Source organism: Salmo salar, chromosome ssa28, assembly GCF_905237065.1.
Source record: "Salmo salar chromosome ssa28, Ssal_v3.1, whole genome shotgun sequence".
Lineage (NCBI taxonomy): Eukaryota > Metazoa > Chordata > Actinopteri > Salmoniformes > Salmonidae > Salmo > Salmo salar.
In genome coordinates, this window is record NC_059469.1 from 28,995,379 (window position 1) to 29,009,121 (window position 13,743).

The 13,743-nt window shown below is 52.7% G+C and overlaps 1 protein-coding gene across 1 annotated transcript in view; it reads right to left on the minus strand.

Moving 5' to 3' along the window:
* Positions 1-78: 78 nt before the first annotated feature.
* LOC106589827 (neuromedin-K receptor) overlaps positions 79-13,743 on the minus strand; it is a 29,151-nt gene continuing 15,486 nt past the window's right edge. The window contains exons 4-5 of the mRNA XM_014180211.2: positions 1,189-1,385; positions 79-842 (exon numbers count right to left, since the gene is read on the minus strand). Of these exons, the coding sequence (XP_014035686.2) occupies positions 683-842; positions 1,189-1,385 (357 nt within the window). The 3' untranslated portion in view covers positions 79-682. The remainder of the gene's footprint in view (positions 843-1,188; positions 1,386-13,743) is intronic.

Consider the following 13,743-nt stretch of genomic DNA (forward strand, 5'->3'; position numbering starts at 1 on the left):
CCCCAAGAACAGTCACAGGAGATAGTGGTTTCATAGTTCAGAAGTCAGTTGTGGATCTTCTGTGTAGTTGTAAAAAATATCACAGTCCTCAAATCATATTGCGGCAGATGTTACCCCATCATTCATTTCTGTACTATTATCAAAGTACGATGTGTGTTCATTTATCTGTCTCTTTCATCAGTTACTTGATATTTCAGTGAATATTTACAACTGGGTTGACTTGCACATTTCACAATATGGTCTACAAAGTCAGGTGGCACATAACATAAACCAATATTACGCTAAAACAACACAAATAATAACACTACCTTAATACTGCAACAGATAAGGCTTGGTGCTTATACCACGGAAGTTCTCTTTCCTATTCTTCCTTCCCATTGGGGCAGCAGGTAGCCTAGTGGTTAGTGTTGGGCCAGTAAATGAAACCTGCCCTTGAGCAAGGCACTTATCCCCAATTTGCTCCAGGGGGGCCGTACTTATATGTCTGACCCTGTAAAATAACACATTTCACAGCACCTATCTGGTGTGTGTGACGATAAAGATGTTTGGTGCGACTGACTGACGGACTGTACACAATAATAACATGATTTGTTTTACTTCTCCTAGCAGCTGAGCTCATGAGCTTTAGCATGTACTCATGTCCTCAGCTTTTCATGAGCTTGACTGGGGTGTGGTCATCCTGTTAGGTGGAGTTGTGGCGGACCACAGTGCTGTTGGTGTTGTCAGTGCGACAGCTACGGATCATCCTGAAGGTCCGTGTGTACTGCAGCTCCATCTTGTCCTCGTCCGACACCTTGATGAATGGGACCCAGCTGAAAGCGTGACGGAACCCCGAGCGAAACCTAGAAAAGAGAGATGCCAATGGGAATATAACAAAGCAAGATCAGCAAGTTAGCCAGCTAACTTTGATAAACATTCAGAATGAACTCTTGCATTTCTGCTTCATTAAAAAAGGTTCAATTTGAATGTGGGTTTTAGGTTGTTGAATCTATGATACGGTACCATACCACTGCCACAAGATGAGTGTAGTGATGTGGTCTAGCTGTACCTTTGGTTGTGATGTGGTCTAGCTGTACCTTTGGTTGTGATGTGGTCTAGCTGTACCTTTGGTTGTGATGTGGTCTAGCTGTACCTTTGGTTGTGATGTGGTCTAGCTGTACCTTTGGTTGTGATGTGGTCTAGCTGTACCTTTGGTTGAGGCAGCAGTAGATGATGGGGTTGTACATGGTGGAGCTCATGGCCAGCCAGAAGATGGCCAGGTAGACCTGCTGGATGTACCTCTGCGTGTAGATCTCAATGCTGACGCTGCCCAGGATGAAGTAGATGTGGTAGGGCAGCCAGCACAGGGCGAAGGTCGTCACCACCACTATCATCATCTTCACCACCTTCAGGGAGCACAACACAACACACAGACAGCACAGCACACTGAGACAGCACAACACCCTGAAACAGCCCAACACACTGAGACAGCCCAACACACTGAGACAGCCCAACACACTGAGACAGCCCAACACACTGAGACAGCCCAACACACTGAGACAGCCCAACACACTGAGACAGCCCAGCACACTGAGACAGCCCAGCACACTGAGACAGCACAACACCCTGAAATAGCCCAACACACTGAGACAGCCCAACACACTGAGACAACACACTGAGACAGCCCAACACACTGAGACAACACACTGAGACAGCCCAACACACTGAGACAGCCCAACACACTGAGACAGCCCAACACACTAAGACAGCCCAACACACTGAGACAACACACTGAGACAGCCCAACACACTGAGACAGCCCAACACACTGAGACAGCCCAACACACTGAGACAGCCAACACACTGAGACAGCCCAACACACTGAGACAGCCCAGCACACTGAGACAGCCCAACACACTGAGACAGCCCAACACACTGAGACAGCCAACACACTGAGACAGCCAACACACTGAGACAGCCAACACACTGAGACAGCCCAACACACTGAGACAGCCCAACACACTGAGACAGCCCAACACACTGAGACAGCCCAACACACTGAGACAGCCCAACACACTGAGACAGCACAGAACACTGAGACAGCACAACACACTGAGACAGCAAACACACTGACAGCCCAGCACACTGAGACAACCCACTGAGACAGCCCAGCACACAGAGACAGCCCAGCACACAGAGACAGCCCAACACACTGAGACAGCCCAACACACTGAGACAGCCCAACACACTGAGACAGCCCAACACACTGAGACAGCCCAACACACTGAGACAGCCAACACACTCAGACAGCCCAGCACACTGAGACAGCCCAACACACTGAGACAACACACTGAGACAGCCCAACACACTGAGACAGCCCAACACACTGAGACAGCCCAACACACTGAGACAGCCCAACACACTGAGACAACACACCCCACAGAGACAGCCCAGCACACTGACACAACACAAAACACAGACAACACAACACACTGAGACAGCCCAGCACACAGAGACAGCACAGAACACTGAGACAACACACTGAGACAACACAACACACTGAGACAACACACTGACACAACACAACACACTGAGACAACACACTGAGAAAACACAACACACTGAGACAGCCCAACACACTGAGACAGCCCAACACACTGAGACAGCCCAACACACTGAGACAGCCCAACACACTGAGACAGCCCAGCACACTGAGACAGCCCAGCACACTGAGACAGCCCAACACACTGAGACAGCCCAACACACTGAGACAGCCCAACACACTGAGACAGCCCAGCACACTGAGACAACACACTGAGACAGCCCAACACACTGAGACAGCCCAACACACTGAGACAGCCCAACACACTGAGACAACACACTGAGACAGCCCAACACACTGAGACAACACACTGAGACAGCCCAACACACTGAGACAACACACCACACTGAGACAACACACCACACTGAGACAGCCCAGCACACTGAGACAGCACAGAACACTGAGACAACACACTGAGACAACACAACACACTGAGACAACACACTGACACAACACAACACACTGAGACAACACACAGACAGCACAGAACACTGAGACAACACACTGAGACAGCCCAACACACTGAGACAGCCCAGCACACTGAGACAGCCCAACACACTGAGACAACACACTGAGACAGCCCAACACACTGAGACAACACACTGAGACAGCCCAACACACTGAGACAGCCCAACACACTGAGACAGCCCAACACACTGAGACAGCCCAACACACTGAGACAGCCCAGCACACTGAGACAACACACTGAGACAGCCCAACACACTGAGACAGCCAACACACTGAGACAGCCCAACACACTGAGACAGCCCAACACACTGAGACAGCCCAACACACTGAGACAACACACGCAGCCCAACACACTGAGACAACACACTGACACAACCCAACACACTGAGACAACACACCACACTGAGACAACACACCACACTGAGACAGCCCAGCACACTGAGACAGCCCCAACACACTGAGACACCGCCACAACACACTGAGACAGCCCAACACACTGAGACAGCCCAACACACTGAGACAGCCCAACACACTGAGACAGCCCAACACACTGAGACAGCCCAACACACTGAGACAGCCCAACACACTGAGACAGCCCAGCACACTGAGACAGCCCAACACACTGAGACAGCCCAACACACTGAGACAGCCCAACACACTGAGACAGCCCAACACACTGAGACAACACACTGAGACAGCCCAACACACTGAGACAACACACTGAGACAGCCCAACACACTGAGACAACACACCACACTGAGACAACACACCACACTGAGACAGCCCAGCACACTGAGACAGCACAGAACACTGAGACAACACACTGAGACAACACAACACACTGAGACAACACACTGACACAACACAACACACTGAGACAACACACAGACAGCACAGAACACTGAGACAACACACTGAGACAGCCCAACACACTGAGACAGCCCAGCACACTGAGACAGCCCAACACACTGAGACAACACACTGAGACAGCCCAACACACTGAGACAACACACTGAGACAGCCCAACACACTGAGACAGCCCAACACACTGAGACAGCCCAACACACTGAGACAGCCCAACACACTGAGACAGCCCAACACACTGAGACAGCCCAGCACACTGAGACAACACACTGAGACAGCCCAACACACTGAGACAGCCAACACACTGAGACAGCCCAACACACTGAGACAGCCCAACACACTGAGACAGCCCAACACACTGAGACAACACACTGAGACAGCCCAACACACTGAGACAACACACTGAGACAGCCCAACACACTGAGACAACACACCACACTGAGACAACACACCACACTGAGACAGCCCAGCACACTGAGACAGCACAGAACACTGAGACAACACACTGAGACAACACAACACACTGAGACAACACACTGAGACAGCCCAACACACTGAGACAGCCAACACACTGAGACAGCCAACACACTGAGACAACACACTGAGACAGCCAACACACTGAGACAGCCCAACACACTGAGACAGCCCAACACACTGAGACAGCCCAACACACTGAGACAGCCCAACACACTGAGACAGCCCAACACACTGAGACAGCACAGAACACTGAGACAGCCAACACACTGAGACAGCCAACACACTGACAGCCCAGCACACTGAGACAACACACTGAGACAGCCCAGCACACAGAGACAGCCCAGCACACAGAGACAGCCCAGCACACAGAGACAGCCCAGCACACAGAGACAGCCCAACACACTGAGACAGCCCAACACACTGAGACAGCCAACACACTGAGACAGCCCAGTACACTGAGACAGCCCAACACACTGAGACAACACACTGAGACAACACACTGAGACAGCCCAGCACACTGAGACAGCCCAGCACACTGAGACAGCCCAACACACTGAGACAGCCCAACACACTGAGACAGCCCAACACACTGAGACAACACACTGAGACAGCCGAACACACTGAGACAACACACCACACAGAGACAGCCCAGCACACTGACACAACACAAAACACAGACAACACAACACACTGAGACAGCCCAGCACACAGAGACAGCACAGAACACTGAGACAACACACTGAGACAACACAACACACTGAGACAACACACTGACACAACACAACACACTGAGACAACACACTGAGAAAACACAACACACTGAGACAGCCCAACACACTGAGACAGCCCAACACACTGAGACAGCCCAACACACTGAGACAGCCCAGCACACTGAGACAGCCCAACACACTGAGACAGCCCAACACACTGAGACAGCCCAACACACTGAGATAATACAACACACTGAGACAGCCCAACACACAGAGACAGCACAACACACTGAGATAATACAACACACTGAGACAGCCCAGCACACAGAGACAGCACAGAACACTGAGACAACACAACACACTGAGACAACACAACACACTGAGACAACACAACACACTGAGACAACACAACACACTGAGACAACACAACACACTGAGACAACACAACACACTGAGACAACCCAACACACTGAGACAACCCAACACACTGAGACAGCCAACACACTGAAACAGCCCAACACCCTGAAACAGCCCAGCACACAGAGACAGCCCAGCACACAGAGACAGCCCAGCACACAGAGACAGCCCAGCACACAGAGACAGCCCACACACAGAGACAGCCAACACACTGAGACAGCCAACACACTGAGATAGCCCAACAAACTGAGACAGCCTGCACACAGAGACAGCCCAACACACTGAGACAGCCCAGCACACTGAGACAACACACTGAGACAGCCCAACACACTGAGACAGCCCAACACACTGAGACAGCCCAACACACTGAGACAGCCCAACACACTGAGACTGAGACAACACACTGAGACAGCCCAACACACTGAGACAGCCCAACACACTGAGACAGCCCAACACACTGAGACAGCCCAACACACTGAGACAGCCACACTGAGACAGCCCAACACACTGAGACAGCCCAACACACTGAGACAGCCCAACACACTGAGACAGCCCAGCACACTGAGACAGCCCAGCACACTGAGACAGCCCAGCACACTGAGACAGCCCAACACACTGAGACAGCCCAACACCCTGAGACAGCCCAACACCCTGAGACAGCCCAACACCCTGAAACAGCCCAACACACTGAGACAGCCCAACACACTGAGACAGCCCAACACAATGAGACAGCCCAACACACTGAGACAGCCCAACACACTGAGACAGCCCAACACACTGAGACAGCCCAACACACTGAGACAGCCCAACACACTGAGACAGCCCAACACCCTGAAACAGCCCAACACCCTGAAACAGCCCAACACACTGAGACAGCCCAGCACACTGAGACAGCCCAACACACTGAGACAGCCCAACACACTGAGACAGCCCAGCACACTGAGACAGCCCAACACACTGAGACAGCCCAACACACTGAGACAGCCCAACACACTGAGACAGCCCAGCACACTGAGACAACACACTGAGACAGCCAACACACTGAGACAGCCAACACACTGAGACAGCCCAACACACTGAGACAGCCCAACACACTGAGACAACACACTGAGACAGCCCAACACACTGAGACAGCCCAACACACTGAGACAGCCCAACACACTGAGACAACACACTGAGACAGCCCAACACACTGAGACAACACACTGAGACAGCCCAACACACTGAGACAGCCCAACACACTGAGACAGCCCAACACACTGAGACAGCCCTGCACACTGAGACAACACAACACACTGAGACAGCAAAACACACTGAGACAGCCCAACACACTGAGACAGCCCAGCACACTGAGACAACACACTGAGACAGCCCAACACACTGAGACAGCCAACACACTGAGACAGCCCAACACACTGAGACAGCCCAACACACTGAGACAGCACACTGAGACAGCCCAACACACTGAGACAGCCCAACACACTGAGACAGCCCAACACACTGAGACAACACACTGAGACAGCCCAACACACTGAGACAACACACTGAGACAGCCCAACACACTGAGACAGCCCAACACACTGAGAAAACACACCACACTGAGACAGCCCAGCACACTGAGACAGCACAGAACACTGAGACAACACACTGAGACAACACAACCCACTGAGACAACACACTGACACAACACAACACACTGAGACAACACACAGACAGCACAGAACACTGAGACAACACACTGAGACAGCCCAACACACAGAGACAGCACAACACACTGAGACAGCACAACACACTGAGATAATACAACACACTGAGACAGCCCAGCACACAGAGACAGCACAGAACACTGAGACAACACAACACACTGAGACAACACAACACACTGAGACAACCCAACACACTGAGACAGCCCAGCACACAGAGACAGCCCAACACACACTGAGACAGCCCAACACAATGAGACAGCCCAACACACTGAGACAGCCCAACACACTGAGACAGCCCAACACACTGAGACAGCCCAACACACTGAGACAGCCCAACACACTGAGACAGCCCAACACCCTGAAACAGCCCAACACCCTGAAACAGCCCAACACACTGAGACAGCCCAACACACTGAGACAGCCCAACACACTGAGACAGCACAACACACTGAGACAGCCCAACACACTGAGACAGCCCAACACACTGAGACAGCCCAACACACTGAGACAGCCCAACACACTGAGACAGCCCAACACACTGAGACAGCCCAACACACTGAGACAGCCCAACACACTGAGACAGCCCAACACACTGAGACAGCCCAACACACTGAGACAGCCCAACACACTGAGACAGCCCAACACACTGAGACAGCCCAACACACTGAGACAGCCCAACACACTGAGACAGCCCAACACACTGAGACACCAACACACTGAGACAGCCCAACACACTGAGACAGCCCAACACACTGAGACAGCCCAACACACTGAGACAGCCCAACACACTGAGACAGCCCAACACACTGAGACAGCCCAACACACTGAGACAGCCCAACACACTGAGACAGCCCAACACACTGAGACAGCCCAACACACTGAGACAGCCCAACACACTGAGACAGCCCAACACACTGAGACAGCCCAACACACTGAGACAGCCCAACACACTGAGACAGCCCAACACACTGAGACAGCCCAACACACTGAGACAGCACAACACACTGAGACAGCCCAACACACTGAGACAGCCCAACACACTGAGACAGCCCAACACACTGAGACAGCCCAACACACTGAGACACCCAACACACTGAGACAGCCCAACACACTGAGACAGCCCAACACACTGAGACAGCCCAACACACTGAGACAGCCCAACACACTGAGACAGCCCAACACACTGAGACAGCCCAACACACTGAGACAGCCCAACACACTGAGACAGCCCAACACACTGAGACAGCCCAACACACTGAGACAGCCCAACACACTGAGACAGCCCAACACACTGAGACAGCCCAACACACTGAGACAGCCCAACACACTGAGACAGCCCAACACACTGAGACAGCCAACACACTGAGACAGCCCAACACACTGAGACAGCCCAACACACTGAGACAGCCCAACACACTGAGACAGCCCAACACACTGAGACAGCACACTGAGACAGCCCAACACACTGAGACAGCCCAACACACTGAGACAGCCCAACACACTGAGACAACACACTGAGACAGCCCAACACACTGAGACAGCACACACTGAGACAGCCCAACACACTGAGACAGCCCAACACACTGAGACAAACACACCACACTGAGACAGCCCAGCACACTGAGACAGCACAGAACACTGAGACAACACACTGAGACAACACAACCCACTGAGACAACACACTGACACAACACAACACACTGAGACAACACACAGACAGCACAGCACACTGAGACAACACACTGAGACAGCCCAACACACAGAGACAGCACAACACACTGAGACAGCACAACACACTGAGATAATACAACACACTGAGACAGCCCAGCACACTGAGACAGCCCAGAACACTGAGACAACACAACACACTGAGACAACACAACACACTGAGACAACCCAACACACTGAGACAGCCCAGCACACAGAGACAGCCCAACACACTGAGACAGCCCAACACAATGAGACAGCCCAACACACTGAGACAGCCCAACACACTGAGACAGCCCAACACACTGAGACAGCCCAACACACTGAGACAGCCCAACACACTGAGACAGCCCAACACCCTGAAACAGCCCAACACCCTGAAACAGCCCAACACCCTGAAACAGCCCAACACACTGAGACAGCCCAACACACTGAGACAGCCCAACACACTGAGACAGCCATGCACACTGAGACAACACAACACACTGAGACAGCCCAACACACTGAGACAGCCCAACACACTGAGACAGCCCAGCACACTGAGACAACACACTGAGACAGCCCAACACACTGAGACAGCCAACACACAGAGACAGCCCAACACACTGAGACAGCCCAACACACTGAGACAACACACTGAGACAGCCCAACACACTGAGACAGCCCAACACACTGAGACAGCCCAACACACTGAGACAACACACTGAGACAGCCCAACACACTGAGACAACACACTGAGACAGCCCAACACACTGAGACAGCCCAACACACTGAGACAGCCCAACACACTGAGACAGCCCTGCACACTGAGACAACACAACACACTGAGACAGCAAAACACACTGAGACAGCCCAACACACTGAGACAGCCCAGCACACTGAGACAACACACTGAGACAGCCCAACACACTGAGACAGCCCAACACACTGAGACAACACACTGAGACAGCCCAACACACTGAGACAGCCCAACACACTGAGACAGCCTAACACACTGAGACAACACACCACACAGAGACAGCCCAGCACACTGACACAACACAAAACACAGACAACACAACACACTGAGACAGCCCAGCACACAGAGACAGCACAGAACACTGAGACAACACACTGAGACAACACAACACACTGAGACAACACACTGACACAACACAACACACTGAGACAACACACTGAGAAAACACAACACACTGAGACAGCCCAACACACTGAGACAGCCCAACACACTGAGACAGCACACTGAGACAGCCCAACACACTGAGACAGCCCAACACACTGAGACAGCCCAACACACTGAGACAGCCCAGCACACTGAGACAGCCCAGCACACTGAGACAGCCCAACACACTGAGACAGCCCAACACACTGAGACAGCCCAACACCCTGAGACAGCCCAACACCCTGAAACAGCCCAACACCCTGAAACAGCCCAACACACTGAGACAGCCCAACACACTGAGACAGCCCAACACAATGAGACAGCCCAACACACTGAGACAGCCCAACACACTGAGACAGCCCAACACACTGAGACAGCCCAACACACTGAGACAGCCCAACACCCTGAAACAGCCCAACACCCTGAAACAGCCCAACACCCTGAAACAGCCCAGCACACTGAGACAGCCCAACACACTGAGACAACACACCACACAGAGACAGCCCAGCACACTGACACAACACAAAACACAGACAACACAACACACTGAGACAGCCCAGCACACAGAGACAGCACAGCACACTGAGACAACACACTGAGACAACACAACACACTGAGACAACACACTGACACAACACAACACACTGAGACAACACACTGAGAAAACACAACACACTGAGACAGCCCAACACACTGAGACAGCCCAACACACTGAGACAGCCCAACACACTGAGACAGCCCAGCACACTGAGACAGCCCAGCACACTGAGACAGCCCAACACACTGAGACAGCCCAACACCCTGAGACAGCCCAACACCCTGAGACAGCCCAACACCCTGAAACAGCCCAACACACTGAGACAGCCCAACACACTGAGACAGCCCAACACAATGAGACAGCCCAACACACTGAGACAGCCCAACACACTGAGACAGCCCAACACAATGAGACAGCCCAACACACTGAGACAGCCCAACACACTGAGACAGCCCAACACCCTGAAACAGCCCAACACCCTGAAACAGCCCAACACCCTGAAACAGCCCAGCACACTGAGACAGCCCAACACACTGAGACAGCCCAACACACTGAGACAGCCCAACACACTGAGACAGCCCTGCACACTGAGACAGCCCAACACACTGAGACAGCCCAACACACTGAGACAGCCCAACACACTGAGACAGCCCAGCACACTGAGACAACACACTGAGACAGCCAACACACTGAGACAGCCAACACACTGAGACAGCCCAACACACTGAGACAGCCCAACACACTGAGACAGCCCAACACACTGAGACAGCCCAACACACTGAGACAGCCCAACACACTGAGACAGCCCAACACACTGAGACACACACACTGAGACAGCCCAACACACTGAGACAACACACTGAGACAACACACGAGACAGCCCAACACACTGAGACAGCCCAACACACTGAGACAGCCCAACACACTGAGACAGCCCTGCACACTGAGACAACACAACACACTGAGACAGCAAAACACACTGAGACAGCCCAACACACTGAGACAGCCCAGCACACTGAGACAACACACTGAGACAGCCCAACACACTGAGACAGCCAACACACTGAGACAGCCCAACACACTGAGACAGCCCAACACACTGAGACAGCACACTGAGACAGCCCAACACACTGAGACAGCCCAACACACTGAGACAGCCCAACACACTGAGACAACACACTGAGACAGCCCAACACACTGAGACAACACACTGAGACAGCCCAACACACTGAGACAGCCCAACACACTGAGAAAACACACCACACTGAGACAGCCCAGCACACTGAGACAGCACAGAACACTGAGACAACACACTGAGACAACACAACCCACTGAGACAACACACTGACACAACACAACACACTGAGACAACACACAGACAGCACAGAACACTGAGACAACACACTGAGACAGCCCAACACACAGAGACAGCACAACACACTGAGACAGCACAACACACTGAGATAACACAACACACTGAGACAGCCCAGCACACAGAGACAGCACAGAACACTGAGACAACACAACACACTGAGACAACACAACACACTGAGACAACCCAACACACTGAGACAGCCCAGCACACAGAGACAGCCCAACACACTGAGACAGCCCAACACAATGAGACAGCCCAACACACTGAGACAGCCCAACACAATGAGACAGCCCAACACACTGAGACAGCCCAACACACTGAGACAGCCCAACACACTGAGACAGCCCAACACCCTGAAACAGCCCAACACCCTGAAACAGCCCAACACCCTGAAACAGCCCAGCACACTGAGACAGCCCAACACACTGAGACAGCCCAACACACTGAGACAGCCCTGCACAATGAGACAACACAACACACTGAGACAGCCCAACACACTGAGACAGCCCAACACACTGAGACAGCCCAACACACTGAGACAGCCCAGCACACTGAGACAACACACTGAGACAGCCCAACACACTGAGACAGCCAACACACTGAGACAGCCCAACACACTGAGACAGCCCAACACACTGAGACAGCCCAACACACTGAGACAACACACTGAGACAGCCCAACACACTGAGACAGCCCAACACACTGAGACAGCCCAACACACTGAGACAACACACTGAGACAGCCCAACACACTGAGACAACACACTGAGACAGCCCAACACACTGAGACAGCCCAACACACTGAGACAACACACCACACAGAGACAGCCCAGCACACTGACACAACACAACACACAGACAACAAAACACACTGAGACAGCCCAACACACTGAGACAGCCCAGCACACTGAGACAACACACTGAGACAACACAACACACTGAGACAACACACTGACACAACACAACACACTGAGACAACACACTGAGAAAACACAACACACTGAGACAGCCCAACACACTGAGACAGCCCAACACACTGAGACAGCCCAACACACTGAGACAGCCCAGCACACTGAGACAGCCCAGCACACTGAGACAGCCCAACACACTGAGACAGCCCAACACCCTGAGACAGCCCAACACCCTGAGACAGCCCAACACCCTGAAACAGCCCAACACACTGAGACAGCCCAACACACTGAGACAGCCCAACACAATGAGACAGCCCAACACACTGAGACAGCCCAACACACTGAGACAGCCCAACACAATGAGACAGCCCAACACACTGAGACAGCCCAACACACTGAGACAGCCCAACACCCTGAAACAGCCCAACACCCTGAAACAGCCCAACACCCTGAAACAGCCCAGCACACTGAGACAGCCCAACACACTGAGACAGCCCAACACACTGAGACAGCCCAACACACTGAGACAGCCCTGCACACTGAGACAGCCCAACACACTGAGACAGCCCAACACACTGAGACAGCCCAACACACTGAGACAGCCCAGCACACTGAGACAACACACTGAGACAGCCAACACACTGAGACAGCCAACACACTGAGACAGCCCAACACACTGAGACAGCCCAACACACTGAGACAACACACTGAGACAGCCCAACACACTGAGACAGCCCAACACACTGAGACAGCCCAACACACTGAGACAACACACTGAGACAGCCCAACACACTGAGACAACACACTGAGACAGCCCAACACACTGAGA